General features: G+C 44.3%; 1 protein-coding gene across 4 annotated transcripts in view; it reads right to left on the bottom strand.

The window, feature by feature from the left end:
* Nucleotides 1-18,934, bottom strand: part of PDZK1 (PDZ domain containing 1) — a 63,327-nt gene that overhangs the window by 20,230 nt on the left and 24,163 nt on the right. For all 4 annotated transcript variants that reach the window (XM_061408787.1, XM_061408791.1, XM_061408782.1 and 1 more), the window contains exons 2-4: nt 3,330-3,541; nt 2,326-2,572; nt 246-382 (exon numbers count right to left, since the gene is read on the bottom strand). In XM_061408787.1, coding sequence (XP_061264771.1) covers nt 246-382; nt 2,326-2,572; nt 3,330-3,539 — 594 coding nt within the window. In that variant the 5' untranslated portion in view covers nt 3,540-3,541. The remainder of the gene's footprint in view (nt 1-245; nt 383-2,325; nt 2,573-3,329; nt 3,542-18,934) is intronic.

Genomic DNA, 18,934 nt, shown 5'->3' with positions numbered 1-18,934 from the left:
TCCAGAAGATAATGGTTCTTTAGAACACTTTTCTTCAAGACAACATGAAACTAGCAAAGGCCTCATTCCAAAACCCTATGTTAACACTGCTTACACCACTAATGAGTCTGTTTGCTCTTAATACAAAGGTTTAGCTTCCCATGATCATAGTCTTCCCATCATAAACTACCATTCCTGTCTTCCTGTCACTTCCAGTGAGAGCAGAGTGAAAGTTAAAGGCGAGAAAGTGCTCCTTTGGGATATACCTTTTCAACCACCTCCTCGTGGCTGGCATCCTCTACATTCTCTCCATTCACTTCAATCAAGTGGTCATCAGCCAGCACTCCAGCTTTCATAGCCACACCTTGAGGTTTTATATCTGTCATGTACACTCCATTTTTACCTGAAAGAGAGTAGGGGGTAGACAAGTGTCACAGCTCCATTACACTGAAAGTCTAACAGCAAAGGGTTTTCTCCCAATAATATAAAACTAGAACTTCGCCTTTTAGGGCTAACTCAAATAGACTTTGATACAGAATGACAATTAGAGCTCATAGCACAAACTTGACACAGCCATTACTCAGTTGGTTTTTATTGATTTGAATAGGATTTCTGAGCCCAAATAAGTACAAAGAAGGAATCTCAAGTGGCACTGGCCTCTTGAACCAGAAAGTAGCGAATTGTGTCCACTCTGCATTGCTGTGTCCTACTCCCTTTCCTTTGTATTTGTGGAATTAGACGGCATCTGCTCTGTTCTGTCCTCTTTAAAACTATCACCAACTACCACATCCCAGTGGACTGAATAAATCTCACTGATGCAGGCTAAAGAAAACAGGCACAGGAAGAGAGGAAAGCACGCACGCATACGGTCAGTCTGGATTAGCAGGTGGGATGATTTAGGTGCTTCTTAAAGAAATGCTGTCGGTTCTTTCAAGATACTAGTATTTCAGCCTAGGCAAAGAGTACCTTCATTATGACTATATAAACCATTTGTAAAGAATAATAATAATTTAAACTCTGCTTTCTTAAATACTTGGCATTTCTCCTGTTACCTTTTTATATGTTTGTCATGAAGAAAACATTTTCTTCATAAAGCTAATTTAAAACTTTCACTACAGACATTACACAAAGGCCAAACGAATTGAGTCTGAACTGCAATTTCTTTTTTCTTTTTTTTACCATATTACTGATAATAAACCTCTGAGGAATGCCAACCTTCCTTTGACCACCTATATCACTGTGTTTTAACAGCTGACAAACTCAAGAGATATCTCTTATAGCTATTTTATTTCTCTTGCTAACAGGTTAAATAAGCCTTAGAAGCCATGTTTAGTATTGGGCTGCTCTTTCCAAGCCAAGCCTTAGTTGCTCAGTCGTGTCCGACTCTGCAACCCCATGGACTATATATAGCCCACCAGGCTCCTCTGTCCATGGAATTCTCTAGGCAAGAATACCAGAGTGGGTTCCCATTTCCTTCTCCAGGGGATCTTCCCGACCCAGGGATCGAACATGCATCTCTTACATCTCCTGCACTGGCAGGGAGGTTCTTTACCAATAGAGCCACCTAGGAAGCTCTTTATCAGTTAAGCAAATTATAACCCACCACCAGTGCCTCTCTAGTACAGAAAGAACAGGGAAGGAGCAACATTAGAGGTGGAACCAAAACCCTAACTCAGCTACGGTTCCAACCTGAATCCCAGTGAAACCAAGAAAACCACAGGCAACTGTTCATGAGTCAGCCAGCAACTCTGAAATTCTAGGAACAGAACTTCTAGTACTTTCTGATGGTTGGGGTTTCTCAAATCACTGTACCTCTCAGCTAGAGGTCAGGGAGACATCTCAGAGCATAGCCACAGCTGAGGGTACTATCTTGATGCCACAGGAGGGTGGGGATCTTGGCCGTGCCTGCGGCAACTCTAACAGCAGCTGATACATAAATAGGTGCTCAAGGACTTTTTGAATAAGTGACCACCTGGACACTCAGAGATGAAACGAGATATCATTCTAATTCAAAAGTAGCTCATGGAGAACCTCCTTTTTCTTGCCTCTTATTCTCCATTCTCTCCTCCATCTTTACCCCCAAAGAAGCGTCAACCCTCTAACCCTCTGGCCTTGAGGACTCAGCTTAACAAACACAGAGAGACAGGAGCCCCCAGTGTCCCTCCACAGTGCTGTTGTCCAACATCCTGATCCCTCTTTGCACAGCTGTACAAAGGAAGGACCAAGGGGAGAGAGGCTGCTGTTGAATCTCCATAGCAATTGACAAGTTAGTCAGCGAAGTCATTAACAGATACCAATCTCTCTTTTCCAGAAGGCTGCTTGTCCCCACCCCACCTTCAAGCTCACCTTGGACAGTTTTCAGAGAGAAGCCATAGCTACCCCCCTCCTTCACTAGGTAGCAGAGCCGTGGCTGCATCCACATCTGTGCTCCTCCGTTCATCACAGAGGGCGCCTTCTTATCATTCAAACTCGGCTCCTGACTTTGACCCAACGCTTTCAAGTCTACTTGCTTTTTCATGGCTTTCTCGTAGGAATCCCCATCCAGAACTAGTAAAGTCACTGAATTCCCACTCTTTCTGACCAGATCCACAACCTAAGAGGAAGAAAGAAAAAGATTAACTTTCACTAATTACCCTCTATCAACCACTGGGGTTGCGGGTGAGAGAGCAGTGCTCACCATCTGACTCTGGAGATTCTATCATCTGACCCCTGACATCCGAGTAGTCAGCAGATCATCCCCCAGCCATCTCCACATGGGCTCCACCAAGATCCAGGGACAAATTGGGCTGGGCCTTTAGCACCACCAGACTCTAGAGTGCAGCCCAAGCCCATCCCAGGGAACTTTTACTAGGACCGGTCTTCCCCGGGATGAATACTGCCCCGAAGCACAGCAGGTCCTCCTGAGTCTATGGAGACAGCATAGTACAGTGAAAGGAGCACCCACTTAGAGGCAGATAGAATCGGGGTGAGGTCAGACACTCCCATATGTTCACTGTGTGAACACATTAGCAAGCTAAGGTGTCTGAGCTTCCACTTCCTCAACTGTGAAATGGTACCTCATGGGTTGTGCCAATGATTTAACAAAATAATGAATATGAAATTGCCTAGTATAGTCCCCTTCACATAGCAAATATGCAATGCACATTAGACCTGACACTATTCAAACCTAGGAATAACTTTTACAGTTCTTGGTTAATCATAGGAGAGTTGATTAACTGGCAGAGTATAGGTGTAAAGGTGTCCTGCCCTACCAGTGGCATCCAGGAAAGCTCCACTAACACCCAGAACTAAAATCATCAGAGATATAGGGGCTAAAGAGATCCTCGAAGAACTCCAAATGTCCCACTTACCTGCATATGCTCTTCCTTGTCCACGAAGACACCATTGATCCTAAGAACTCTGTCTCCATCCTGGAGACCCGCCTTCTCTGCTGGGCTACCCTTCTCAATCACCCGGACCAGGTGGCCGTCGGTGTCCTTCTCAATTCGCAGGAAGAAGCCATAGCTATTCCCTTCCTGTTTGGTTAGCTTACATTCTCGGGGGTTGAAGGTGGAGGCCATTTCTGTGATGAAAACCGAATAGGTAAATCCTTGAGAAAGAGTCTAACTGGGGTGAGAAATCTGTACTCCATCTCCTATACATCTTTTCTTCTAATCACACCACTCCCAGCTGCTCAGGAAGCAACATTTGGGGTATGGGAGGTCACCTTCCAGGACTTGCTAGTGATTTCCAAATCTATTCCTCCCCAAAGATGACCTTTCACTTGAGTTTCAGACCCATTGTATTCAGCTAGGTACTGGACACAGATGCTTCAATTTCAGTAGTTCCAAAACCAAATTCCCTTTTGTCCTGTGACCAAAAGAAATTAGTTCCAAATATATTACCTAAAATTTTTAAGAAAATCCAAGTCCACCTTCATTTAAATATCCGAAGAGCTTGCCAAGTTCAAGGCACTGGAGATAAATCTGTGGACAAGACAGATCTATACTTTTCCTCTTGTGTCAGGGAGAACATGTTTTTACAGAAACATGTGGTGAATGATCTACTAGGGGAGAACAGAGTGATAAGGGAGAATATAACAGTCTTGGGAGCAAGGAATGGGGTGGGAAGAATAAAGTACTGCTTCCTAGAGAAATGACTTTTCCAAGACCTGAAGAATTAGTCAGAGTGATGAGATGGGACAAGATAAGGAAGACCTCAAGCAATTAAAAATCAGAGAAGCCAGACCTTAGAGCTGACACATTGGAAACAGAAAAGTTGGTTTCCAGGACCGTGAGGTTCTAGTCAGAGAGGAATAGGGATTCCCCCCCAGAGAGAGGGCTCCCGCTGCCAGGTCAGGTTTATCCCTCCTGAAGCCCCTTACTTTTCCACCCATCCTGCTACTTCTTTCACCCGTGTAGGATCGAGGTCCTGGGCCACAGGATGAGGAAAGGAAAAGTGTAAAAGCTTGGAGCCCCGTCACCCAGTCATTAAGTGTAAGATTCCTGCCAGGCGCAGGAAGCTATATTCACTATCCTGTGATAAACCATAAAGGAAAAGAATATGAAAAATATGTATATGTGAATCACTTTGCTGTCAGCAGAAATGAATACAACGTTGTATATCAACTATACATCAATAAAATTTAAAAACAAAATTTCCTTCCAGGGTTTCCCAACCCCTCCTGGTGGAAGCAATTTTTTTCCCATAGGAGATTGAGAACAGAGGCCAGAACTGCTGGTGTGTGTAAAGCAGAGGCTAGACTCTGCTGGGTCAACTGCCTGCTGGGCAAACCCTGATGTTCCCCTCGTCACAGCTCCTCACCAGTAACTCAGAATAAACCATCCGTCTCTCCTGAAGGACAGGAGCAGAAGACTGCACAGGGCATGGGATGGGGGAGGTGGGGGGTGAAGGAGAGACAACAAAGTGCTCCAGGCTCCTAGAAGCCACGCATGGCGTTTCCAGATGGCCATCTCTGACCTCCGAGCCCGCAGAGACACACAGTACATGCGCAGCAGAAAGCCTCCCATGGCCTGACCCCTTGGTTACCTCACTTGGTCTCTGCAGAGTCTGGCAGACAAGCCACCAGGGGCGCGGATGACTAAGCAGCCAAGGAAACAAGAAACAGTGTTTCAAGTAATGTTTTACAAGGGCCCAACAAGAACGTAAGGCTGAGCTCACCCCACTGAGGACCAAGGGCAGAAAAAAGTGAAGACACAATCACCAAGGTTGCCACCCACACTTGGGAGAGTGTTGGCTGCTCTACTGTATCAGGACCAGCCACCAGGAAGATGCTGCTTTGGGAGGAAACGGGGGAAGTAGGAAGTTAGGGGAGAAGAGGACAGCACCAGAGTGGGGCTTCTCACACACAGGCATCTGTGTGTGGTCCCTCTGACTCTGACCTTTGGCTTCTCTTTCTGCTGATCATCTATCCCACAAGCATCGATTCCATTTTCCAACTTGAATCCACATCTATGTCCAAACTTACTCCTAGATTCCTATCAGCTCTCAATTTCATAGGCCTGCAAACTCTTGAAGGAAAAGAAAGAAAATCCCTCTGAAATTTGGAGGTAATTATAGAGAATCTTCATCCAAATCTTAGAAAATTCTAAATATGTCCTTATAATTATTCAAAATAAAGACTATTAGATGAGATGTTTTCATCAAGAGATGAGGCTGTTTGTGATCAACATATGAATGTTCATTTCTAAAGTTGATTGTTTAAACAATAAATGCTGGAGAGGGTGCGGAGAAAAGGGAACCCTCTTACACTGTTAGTGGAAATGCAAACTAGTACAGCCACTATGGAGAACAGTGTGGAGATTTCTTTAAAAACTGGAAATAGACACCATACGACCCAGCAATCCCACTGCTGGGTGTACACACTGAGGAAACCAGAATTGAAAGAGACACGTGTACCCCCAATGTTCATCACAGCACTGTTTACAATAGCCAGGACATGGAAGCAACCTAGATGTCCATCGGCAGACAAATGTATAAGAATGCTGTGGTACATATACACAATGGAATATTACTCAGCTATTAAGAAGAATGCATTTGATTCCATTCTAATGAGGTGGATGAAACTGGAGCCTATTATACAGAGTGAAGTCGGAAAGAAAAACACCAATACAGTATATTAACACATATATATGGAATTTAGAAAGATGGTAACGATGACCCTATATGAGAGACAGCAAAAGAGACACAGATGTAAAGAACAGACTTCTGGACTCTGTGGGAGAAGGCGAGGGTGGGATGATTTGAGAGAATGGCATTGAAACATGTATATTATCATATGTGAAACAGATCGCCAGTCCAGGTTTGATGCATGAGACAGGGTGCTCAGGGCTGGTGCACTGGGATGACCCTGAGGGATGGGATGGGGAGGGAGGTGAGGCGGGGGTTCAGGATGGGGAACACATGTACACCCATGGCTGATTCATGTCAATGTATGGCAAAACTCACTACAATATTGTAAAGTAATTAGCCTCCAATTAAATTAATTTTTAAAAAGTAATTAAGTTGTTGTTTAGTCATTAAGTCATGTCCAACTCTTTGCAACCCCCTGGACTGTAGCCCACCAGGCTCCCCTGTCCATGGGATTTCCCAAGCAAGAATACTGGAGTGGGTTGCCTTTTCCTTCTCCAGGGGATCTTCCCAACCCAGGGATTGAACCAGAGTCTCCTGCATCACAGGCAGATTCTTTACCAGTAAGCCACCAGGGAAGCCACACATTTCTAAGGTACCCACCCCTAAAATTCAACCATCTCACACTCTGCAGTGGCAACCACAGGATCCTACTCTCTCAAGGATGGAAAGTGAAACCTCCTGGATAGCAGGACAGTCTAGTGTTTGGGGAGAGGAGAAAAGCAAAGCTCTCCTGTATCGCAATAGAGACCTGAAAGTTTGAAATAAAAGGAGACACAAATGCGTTTCTGGGCAAAATCTCAAGTTGTTTTGTTTGTTTGTTTCAAGTTTCAAACAGTCAGAGAGTAATTACTCTGATCTGCACTTATGTCTTTGAAGGGTCAGGTGTTCAAGATCAGAGTTTCTTTTCAACATCTATGGTTGAAGCCCAGAGAATTGGAGCCAGTTCACAATGATAAAAATGCTGATAGAAACGCTACCACATTGATGGGGAAACAGCCACTGCTCCAAGCCCCGGTTACACCCTTCCACCCTGTTTGCCCTTCCACAATTCAACCACTAAAGGATTAATGCTGGTGCCCACCTCAAACTGATGAAATATTTAACACTTTCAACTATATCAATGCAGAAAGCCAATCAAAACCTCCAAAGCCTGGACTAACATAGAGCCCTGAAACTATTTGTCTCCTTTGCCATCTTGTGGAGATGGTTCAGCAGGAGTCAAGAGGACTGGGCTCTGGTACAGATCCAGTCCTGGTGGGTCCGGTCCACACCCTGGTGTTACACTGGCCCCTAAGGCAGGGCCGGGATCTGTCACTTTAGCAAAACTGTCACTGCTCCATGATGAGGCTGCCTGGGACTCTGGAACCTGGGACTGAGATAGGAAGGACCTTTGTAGTCAAGCATGCTGTTTCCTCAAATATCATATATTAATGCATATATATGGAATCTAGAAAAATGGTACTAATGAACCTATGTGTAGGGCAGCAGTGGAGACACAGACAGAGAACAGACTTGCGGCCACAGCTGGGGAGGGAGAGGGTGGGGTGAATTGAGACAGTAGCATTGAAACAGATACATTACCATACGTAAAGTAGATAGCCAGTGGGAATTCGCTGTTTGATTCAGGGAGCTCAACCTGGTGCTCTGTGACAACTGAGAACAGTGGGATGGGGTCAGGGGTGAGAGGGAGACTCAAGAGGGAAGGGATATATGTATGCTGCTGCTGCTGCTGCTAAGTCGCTTCAGTCGTGTCTGACTCTGTGCGACCCCATAGACGGCAGCCCACCAGGCTCCCCCGTCCCTGGGATCCTCCAGGCAAGAACATTGGAGTGGGTTGCCATTTCCTTCTCCAATGCATGAAAGTGAAAAGTGAAAGTGAAGTCACTCAGTCATGTCCGACCCTTAGTGACCCCATGGACTGCAGCCCAGCAGGCTCCTCTGTCCATGGGATTTTCCAGGCAAGAGTACTGGAGTGGGTTGCCATTGCCTTCTCCAGGATATATGTATACCTATGGTTGATTCACATTGATGTATGGCAGAAACCAACACAACAGTATAAAGCAATTATCCCCTAATTAAGAAATAAATTTTTTTAAGTACTGTTTCCTGTTTCTTCCTCCTTTTCTTGCAAATCAAAACCACAGTGAGATATCCCCTCACATTCATCAGAATGGCTGTCATCAAAAAGACCACAACTAACAAGTGTTGATGAGTATGTGGAGAAAAGGAAACCCTCATACGTTTGTTGGTGGGAATGTAAATGGGTGCTTGGAAGACAGTACAAAGAGTCCTCAAAAAATTAAAAATAGAATTATCATATGACCCAGCAACTCCACTCCTGGGTATATATCCAAAGAAAATGAACACTAATTTGAAAAGATACACACCCCAATGTTCATAGCACTATTATTTACAATAGCCAAGATACAGAAGCAACCCAAGTGTCCACGGACAGATGAACAGATAAAGAAGATGTGGTACATATATATAATGGAAAACTACTTAGCCACAAGAAAGAATGAAATTTTGCAACAACATGGCTGGACCTGGAGTGTTCTATGCTTAGTGGAATAAGTCAGACAAGAAAGACAAATACTATATATTATCACTTATATGTGGAATCTAAAAAATAAAATGAATATAACAAAACAAAAATAGACTCACAGATAAAAAAAACTAGTAGTTACCAGTGGTGGGGGGGAAGGGGAGAGGGGCAAGACAGGGGTCAGGGATTCAGAGATACAGACTATTGTGTATAAAATAAATTAGCTGCAAGGATATATTGTGCAGCACATGGAATATAGCCAATATTTTATAATAACTTTAAATGGAGTATGTACGTGCTCAGTTGCTCAGTCATGTCTGACTCTTCGAGACCCCATGGACTGTAGCCCGCCAGGCTCCTCCATCCGTGGAATTCCCCATGCAAGAAATACTAGAGTGGATTACCATTTCCTACTCCATTAAATGGAGTATAGTCTATAAAAATTTTGAATCAGGATGCTGTACACCTGAAACAGAATAGTGTAAATCACTATACTTCAATTTTTAAAAATTAAAAACAAGTAAAGGTAATGATTTTTAAAAAACAACAAAAAAAGATCCTGTTTCTTTAGTCCCCCACCCCCATCTTCCACTTCCTGAGAATACAGGAATCAGAGCCCTATGGTAGATAGATATGTAATTAGTGAAGGCCCATGGATTTCTACAACATTATATGAGCAATCGTCTGAAACCGGAGTCCATCAAACCCTCAGTCGGCTTTATTCCCCAGTTTAAATAGCCAAAATAAAGCACTGGAAATGAAAGAAAGCTCTAACCATTTCTGAGCTCTGAGAAAAGTTAATTCTTGGCAACAAAGTTGCTTGTCTGTGGGAAGAACAAAGTGCCAGCTGGTAGGTAGGAAAGACTCCAGGTAAGAGCCAAAGACATTTTTTTAAATCAAACTTAATTATTAGTTGTACCTTTAGACCCCACCTTCTAAAAGGATTAGATCATTGCTACCAGGAAAGGGAATAATATGTCCATGGTCAAGGAGAAAATGCAGGTACCTCTTAGAAGTTAGGAAGGCTAGGTGATGACAGCAGAGGAGGGCAGGTAGGACCTAGGAAGGTGGCCAGAGAAAGAACTGAAGCCATCCAGTGATTTTCCACAGGAGAGAAATATCTGGTAGGACCCAGGGGACTCTTCCAAGGCCAAGGCAGGCAAAGGTCTCCCAGGTCCAGGCAGCCATCAACATGGGCCCATTCCCGGTCCCAGGGGAACACCCACCCCCCCCGGCAGGGCCGGGTGGAGCCACAAGTCTGAGCAGGAGCTGCTCCTGAGAGGATCATGACCACAAAAGTGAGACTCAAACCACCAGAAGGGTTCAGCTTAGCTGGCCAAGGCTAGCAGGAAGCCTCATTTTCCCCTCAGTTTGTGTGTTTGCGTCTGGAACCTGCAAGACTTCCCCCGACAAGGCTAGTTTGTGAAAAGAGTGAGATTCCATTTCAACTGATCCCCAGGTCAGTGGGATCCCCAGCAGTGAAGCGCCGCTGCCTTGTCACTGGCACCTCAGAAAGCCTTCCGTTCCGTGATAGTTGCTGTAAGTGGAAAGGTCCAGTTAAAAAAATACCATGGGTGTAAATGCTCCTAAGCCCCCACTTCCACTCAGTGCAGGGGAGGACTAGAGGTGAGGGGATTTTAAAGGTACTTAGTTTATCAAAATCCCTTGTCTCCTGAGAAATATTTGAGCATCTCCAGATCAGTGGAAACCTGACAAGAACACAAAGCATCTCCCAAAACAAAAGGAAACACAGGGTTTTCCGAATTACTTCCTGCTCTAAAGCAGTTATCGAACTCCTGTTAGTTTCCAGGTATTATTTTATGAAAGAATCCTGAAAACAGAAACAGACCCACAGATCTTGAAGTCAAACTTTTGGTTACCAAAGGAGGAAAGTGAGGGAAAGTGATGAATAAGGAGATTGGGACTGACATATACACACTGCTATATATAAATATATATATATATATATATACATTTATATAAAATAGATAACTAATAAGGACCTACTGTATAGCACAAAGAACTCCACTCAATATTTTGTAATAACCTATATGGGAAAAGAATGGATATTATATATATATATATATATATATATATAATAATGGATATATTATATATTTTATATATAAGAACAGATATGTATATTATATATACATGTATATAATATTCACTTTGCTATACACCTGAAACAAGACATTATAAATCAACTATACTCCAATAAAAGTTAAAAAAACAGAATCCCCAAACTGCTGTAGATCAGATCAAACACAAGTCAGGGAAGAGCAAATTTTTCTGAGGGAGGAAAGGAAGGAAAAGATAACTCCTGGAAAAGTGAAGTCAGCAAGAATTAGAGGATCTTCATTCATCTCCTCAGTCCTGGGCGTTGTCTGCCCAAAGGCAGCAGCTGGTTTCCTCTGACAGAACAGATTTACTCAGTGGTTAGCACAAATCTATAGACCATCAGGTGATGCCAGTAATAGTAAATCACATTACCCTTTAAAACTCACCATGCTATATTCAGGCATGCTACATGATCTCATTTAATCCTCGCAATCACCTTAACATGTTTAATCTCAATCCTAGCTGGCCCTCAGAATCACTAACAGAGACTTATAAAAACAGATGCTTAGTTTGGCGCCACCTCAGATCTACTGGCTCAGTCCAGGCCTGAAACCGGAACATGGGCATGTTTAGAATCCCCGTGAGTTTAACAAGCTCATGCTCCAAACAACTCTTTCTGCTCCCAGCTCCCCTTCTCTCCCCCTCAGCCTTGGGATAACACCCTCACGGGTCAGAGAAGAATGTCAAGGCTGGGTGAACTATTAACAGCTACCTTGAGCTCACCTTTACTCAACTTGAGAAACCAAGGTAGCAGCCTGGTTAGGAGAGGTTCTCAGGATCGCACTCTGCCCATGGTTCTGCCTGACCTGCAGCACAGGAGTGTGTGGCAACCTAAAGCCTTTGCCTCTGCTTCCCACCACATTCTAGTTCTGACACAGGCAAACAGAATCCAGCAGATGAAAACAAACTTTAATAGCTCCCACAGGCTCTTTGTTCTGTGAATTAAGTCTGAGGGGACCCTTTCCAGCCCCTCTAAACCTAACCACCTTAAGAGTTGAGGTTGGGACTTCCCTGATGGTTCAGTGGTTAAGAATCTGCCTGCCAATGCAGGGGACAGGGGTTCAACCCCTGGTCCAGGAAGATTCCACATGCTGTGATGCCTCTACTGCAGAAGCCTGCCTGCCTTAGAGCCTGTGCACTGTGACAAGAGAAGATAGCACCATGAGAAACCCAAGCACCACAATGAAGAGTAGCTCCCACTTACCTCAACTAGAGAAAGCCGCATGCAGCAACAAAGACCCAGTACAGACAAATAATTTTTTTTTAAAAAGAGTTGAGGCCATTTCTCTTCCTCCATCATCCGATGGGTGGAAACCTGAGTTCCATTCCTGTCTGAGGCCAAACAACTAGATTCTCCAATGAGCATCCTGGAGTACATGCAACTTCTTTGGGATCATGAACAAAGATCCCTCAAAATTCTACTGAACATCAAGAAGACATATTGCCCCAAATCTGATTTCATTTGTCCATGCCACAAAGAGTTGCCTCATACTGCAGATGGTGATTGCATGCATGAAATTAAAAGATGCTTGCTCCTTGGAAGAAAAGCTATGACCAACCTAGACAGCATATTAAAAAGCAGAGACATTACTTTACCAGCAAAGGTCCATCTAGTCAAGGCTATGGTTTTTCCAGTGGTCATGTATGGATGTGAGAGTTGGACTATAAAGAAAGCTGAGCGCCGAAGAATTGATGCTTTTAAACTGTGGTGTTGGAGAAGACTCTTGAGAGTCCCTAGGACTGCAAGGAGGTCCAACCAGTCCATCCTAAAGGAGATCAGTCCTGGGTGTTCATTAGAGGGACTGATGTTGAAGCTGAAACTCCAATATTTTGGCTAACTGATGTGGAGAGCTGACTCATTGGAAAAGACCCTCATGCTGGGAAAGATGGAGGGCAGGAGGAGAAGGGGACGACAGAGGATGAGATGGTTGGATGGCATCACCGACACAATGGACATGGGTTTGGGTGGGATTTGGGTGGACTCCGGGAGTTGGTGATGGACAAGGAGGCCTGGTGTGCTGCAGTTCATGGGGTCGCAAAGAGTTGGACACGACTGAGTGACTGAACTGAACTGATATGCAAAACACTGTTAAGTAGGTTGAAGGAATAAAGTAAAACACCACCTCTATCCTCATGGACTTTATAGTTAAATAGGGGTGAAGAAAAGTTTTAGTACAGAATGAGCAACCACTATGAGCAGAGTATAAATGCTATGAGACCTACAACATGACACAAATTAAGGAAAGCTTCGCAACTTACATAGGATTTGATTTAGATATTGACAACAGATGGGTAGGACTTCAATAGGACAGAAGTAGGAAAAGAATATTCTAGCCACAAAGAATAGTATGAACCTCAGGCATGGAAGTGGCAAAGTTCTTGGGGATGGTCAAAGAAGAGCTAAAACCCAAAGTGACTGAAGAACAGCCAACAGGAGAACAGCCAACACATCCTTTAGTCATGGGTGACAAGTTAGGCTGTAAAGGCCTCTAATAACAGTCCAAGGGATCTGGCCTTAGTTTGGTGGTCAGCAGGGACCAAGCAGGGGCTTCCATGGTGGCTAAGGAATCCACCTGCCAATGCAGGAGTCGTAAGAGATGCCTGGTTCAATCCGTGGGTCAGAAAGATTCCCTGGAGGAGGGCATGGCAACCCACTCTGGTATTCTTGCCTGGAGAATCCCGTGGACAGAGGAGCCTGGCGGGCTACAGTCCATAGAGTCGAAAAGAGTCAGACACAACTGAAGCGACTTAGCACGCACTCAGGCATGGACCAAGCAAGGCTTATAAGCAGAAGAAGGACAGGACCAGAGTTGGGCTCCACGGGTGGTAGGAGGGATGGCTGTTGTACTAATCCTCCTCACATGCAACCTGACCTCGCACCTCTACATGAGAGTAGAGGTGAAAGAGCTGGAGGAACTAGGGAGGACTAAGCCACACATGGTACTAAGTCTTCAATCCTGTCCTCTCAGATTTCTCCATACATAGATGGCCTCGGACAGGACAGGTACAAGAACACGGGTGTACAAAACACTTACTTACACTGACCATGAGATACACCAGGTCCCTGTGACTCTCCCTAATTACTGCCTGCCTCACTCACACAATCTTGTTGTGGATTTGAGAGGGTAACAGGTAGGAAGGCCAGAGGTCTCCAAGCGGCAGGAGGAGATAAACTACAAGTGGCAGTTTTTTTCCTTCTCTACACAAAATTAAAAGAGGCGCCTTTTAATTCTGTGTTGACTACACCTGATTCTGCCTTGAGCTAACTAATGCATTTTTCTTATGGAAATGTTTTTCTTAAGCTACGTTAATGAAACTATGTATTTGCTTTGGAATCTGCCTTTCTTCAAAATGCTTCTGCCTAAGACTAACTTTTTTCTTCTTTTCTCAAACCTTGAGCTGATAATGGCTTAACAAGCCAGTATTCATATCAATTGTTTTATGACCGGGAGATAAAACTCATATTGTGGGAGAGGGGCCTGATGAAACTCCCTCAGCCTTGAGGTGTCTCTCTTATCTGATTAACAGCTTTCTAACAGACATAAACACCTTGCTAAAAACTAGCAAGGGGGCATTCTTTCTGCTCCCTTCTGATGTCTACGTCAGAAGCTTTCTCTCTCTCTCTCTCTCTCTCTCTCTCTCTCTCTCATACTTTAATAAAATTCTATGACACAAAAAGCTCCAGTGGTCAAGCCTGGTTTCTGGCCCCGGATCGAGGTGCACAGAGTGGTCCATGCGCAGCTCTGTCTTCTGAGGTCACTGCCCCATGTGAACACAGCTGTGCCTCTGACTCCTCTCAGCTCTGAGTTGCCAGAACACCCTAATTCGGTGGTCATTTCCTCATTCTGTCTGCTTCCCCACAAGCAGTATACTTTCCCTGGACTTATCACCCTCGCCCAATTTTCTCCTGGGCTTCCCTCATGGCTCAGTCAGTAAAGCATCTGCCTGCAGTGCAAGAGACCTGGCTTCGATCTCTGGGTCGGGAAGATCCCCTGCAGAAGGAAATGGCAACTCACTCCAGTATCCTTGCCTGGAAAATCCCATGGACAGAGGAGCCTGGTGAGCTGAAGTCCATGGGGTCCCAGAGTTGGGCACAACTGAGCAACTAACACTTCACCCTTGATACTTTTTCTACTTCAAGCTTTAGACTCCCCGTCTGTTATGGACTCAATTGTTTCACTCCCAAAATTCATATGTTGAAGCCTTATGACTATTTGGAGATAGAGCCTTGTAAAGAGATAATTAAGGTTAAAAGAGGTCCAAAAATGTGGGTCTGGCATCTTTATAAGTAGACACAGAAAAGTACGTATGCAGAGAAAGGGCCACGTGAAGAAACAGCAAGAAGGCTGCTATCTGCAAACCAACAGAGGCCTCAGGACAAACCAGCCCTGCTGGCACCTTGACTTTGGACATCTAGCCTCCAGAACTGTGAAGAAAGAAATTTTTGTTTAAGCAACAAGGGATTCTGTCATGTGGTATTCTGTTATGACAGCTAGGAGACTAATGCACCTTCCAAGTAATACTGCCTACTTGGACTGAGTGTTAGAAAGGAAGAAGTCAAAAAAAGAAAAAGACCCACAAGTTCATGCCTTGGTGACTGACAGACAAGTTGTACCATTAAAAGATGGTATAGTCATGAAGAATGATATGGCAAAGTCAGTTTGAGATGGTTTTAAATCAGAGGACTGAAAAAAAGGGGGGGGGAATTGAATATCTACTTCACTTTACACACAAAAATTAATTCAAAATCAAAGAAAAAATTAAGAGCTAGAACCGTTTCTTCTAAACTCTTAGAAGAAAATATGGGGATAAATCTTCAAAAGGTAAAAATTTTTAAAAATTAGAGGACTTGGCAGAACATCCTGCAGGTACACAGAAGTATGGACCTGGAGCTCGGGCAACAGTGGCCTAGAAGCCTCACAGCAATGCTTATGTGATGCCCAGGGGTATCAACACGAAAGGAGGGGAGCCAAGGATAAAGTCTTGGGTAATACTGATATCTAGGTGACAAGAAGGAAGCTGAGAAGGAATAATCAGATGGCCAAGATTTTACAGTCCAATCTAAAAGAGGAATTTCAAGACAACATAGTTAACAATGCAAAACCCTGCTAGGAGGTAAAGAGAATAAAAACAGAAAATGCCACTAAGTTTAGAAAATGGAAGTTCAGGACAGATAAGGGACTAAGAAGCAAGTGAACCCTAGTAAATAACAGAGGCAAGGAATACAGATACATCCTGAAACAGATACATGAGAGGATTGGGATAGCAGTTTGAGGGGGAAGTAGGGTTAGTGGATGGGTTTATTTTTAATGTTTGTATATCAAGGGATGATACAGACAGCATAGAAAATGGGTTTGGCCTTGATGAGATAGAATACTTCTACTGAGGCAGGAGAAGAGTGGGGAAAATGAGACAAAGAGGAAGATAAGGTCAACTTAATGAAACAAATGAGGAACTTTGAGAATGTGGACCATTCCACATTCCCCACATTCTCCACTGGGCCCCAGACTGATAAATTGGTGAAGGTGGCTAGGAGAGGAGTGTGGATTAGCAGTATTTACCTCCAAAGGCCACTGCACCAGTCTATCCTAAAGGAGACCAGTCCTGGGTGTTCATTGGAAGGAATGATGCTAAAGCTGAAACTCCAGTACTTTGGCCACCTCATGCAAAGAGTTGACTCATTGAAAAAGACCCTGATGCTGGGAGGGATTGGGGGCAGGAGGAGAAGGGGATGACAGAGGATGAGATGGCTGGATGGCATCACCGACTCGATGGACGTGAGTTTGGGTAAACTCCGGGAGTTGGTGATAGACAAGGAGGCCTGGCATGCTGCAATTCATGGGGTCTCAAAGAGTCGGACACGACTGAGCAACTGAAATGAGCTGAGCTGATGAGGAAATAAGAGCCCAGCGTGCTGGATCTTCCAATCTCTCAAGAGAACTTAAAAGTCCAGATTTATGTGAAATGTCCCCATATTTAAAAACAGGCAGCTATTTCAAAGTTTTTAGAAAGGCTTCATGTAAAGTAAACAGAATTGGACCCCTGGGCTGGCAGTTTATAATCTTGGCAAAAAGGCTATCCAAAGCCTCAGCATTGTTTCACTGTAAACAGGCAACACGTTGAATAAAAATTTCTAAGTAACAACTTAGGCCAAAATATATTTTTTTCATTAGACAGATAAATATAGATCTCATGAATTTATACAAGACCAATCAGCATGATTTCTCAGGGCTTTTTCTCACTATGTATTGGGTTTATCAAAAAGTTCGTTCAGGATTTTCCATAAGAGCCTGTGGGAAAACTCAAACAAACTTTTTGGCCTACCCAAGACATCAAGAATAAAAGAAGAAAGTGGTCACTTTTACCCCAGGTTGGAGCATGACATGTTTTAAAACAGATGGCTAGGAGGTGAGGGTTTCTATGTGTACAATGAGCCCTGCTGCTGCTGCTGCTGTCTCTTCAGTCGTGTCCAACTCTGTGCAACCCCAGAGACGGCAGCCCATCAGGCTCCCCCATCCCTGGGATTCTCCAGGCAAGAACACTGGAGTGGGTTGCCATTTCCTGCTCCAATGCATGAAAGTGAAAAATGAAAGGGAAGTCGCTCAGTCGTGTCCGACTCTTAGCGACCCCATGGACTGCAGCCCACCAGGCTCCTCCGCCCATGGGACTTTTCAGGCAAGAGTACTGGAGTGGGGTGCCATTGCCTTCTCCGTAAAATGAGCCCAGCGTTTGTTAAAACGTGAGACTGTGAGGCTGGTGTGAATTGTGAGGAAGAGAAACTGCATGAGGGCTTCCCGGGTGGCGCTAGTGGTCAAGAATCCACCCGCCAATGCAGGAGACACAAGAGACTCAGGTTTGATCCCTGGGTCAGAAAGATCTGATGGAGTAGGAAATGGCGACCCACTCCAGTTTTCTTACCTGGAAAATTCCGTGGACAGAGGAGCCTGTTGGGCTGCAGTCCATGGAGCCACAGTCGGACACAACTGAGCATGCATGCAGCACTGAGCTACCAAGATGGAGTGATGGAAAAGATGAAGTGTTCTAGCTTCTGTTCTAGTTCTAGCTTCTATTCTAGTGTTCTGGCTGGGCAGGATGAATGGGGAGAGGAAGGAAGAGGGGACTGAGGAACAGTTTTGAAAATTAAGTGGCTGACATAGGAAAAGTCATCTTAAACAATGTTTAGGACAGAGTAGTTTCCAGTAACAAAAAGTCTAAACACAGGTATGTGGCTGACGTGAAGGGAGTTTGTTTTTATTTGTATCTTCCCTGAGCATTCTAGTCTGGATAAAGTACATTAGAAAGAACCAGAGTTTTAAAGCCAAACCCACTTTTTAATTTCATTGTCACCACTTGCTAGCTATGAGAACATGTGTGGCTTCCTTAATTTTGACCTGGAGATAGAAATACACCAGAAATAGGAAATGCACATGGATCAGTGCACCGGGCCAAGATCACTGAAGACAGATGGTCTAGAGCAATCTAAGCTCAGTGTCTGGAGCAGAGAAGCCCACTCCAGGTGAACCATATTCCCTGCTCTCTGGTGGAAGTCCTGAGTCCATGGGAATTCCGTTCCCTGTGATGACATTTGAGCAGTGTTTCTGATTTTCCTTGTGAAGCAGACAAGAGATTGAGTGATAGGGATGAGCAGGCCTCCTGATTGTCAGGTCAGAGATTCTGTCTCCTCACTCTGGACCATCTCTGCAAAGTTAGTTTTAGCTGCTGAAAAGTTGGCTGAAGATTTTGTTCCCCCATGAAATCAAGCTCAAATAATGAACTCAGATTTCCCTAAGAACTGTCATGTAAGACTGAAAGCTAGAGAATTACCAAAATGGAACCAAATGTCATGTGTTAAGGAGGTAAAAGATTCTGGGGAGCTTTTACAGAACTAAGCTGGCCAGAGAATCCAAACATCTGGAGAAAATGAGTTCTAACAGAAGTGAGTACAAGATAGAGCAGCCAAGGGACCCACATACAAGGGTGGAGAAGATGGAGTGAGGGAGTATCACCTGACATACCGAGGTGCAGGTGATCGTGGTCACCAGGGAGTGACTAGGGAACAGGTTCACTCACCGGACCAACATCACTGGATTTCCAAAAGATTAGAGAACGGATGTGGGATGAACAGCATTCTGCTTGGAGGGGGAAATCAGAAAGGGG

Source organism: Bos javanicus, chromosome 3 (assembly GCF_032452875.1).
Source record: "Bos javanicus breed banteng chromosome 3, ARS-OSU_banteng_1.0, whole genome shotgun sequence".
In the NCBI taxonomy this organism is placed as follows: Eukaryota; Metazoa; Chordata; class Mammalia; order Artiodactyla; family Bovidae; genus Bos; species Bos javanicus.
Note: the sequence above shows the minus strand (reverse complement) of the source record. Positions and strands in the feature narration are given on the sequence as shown.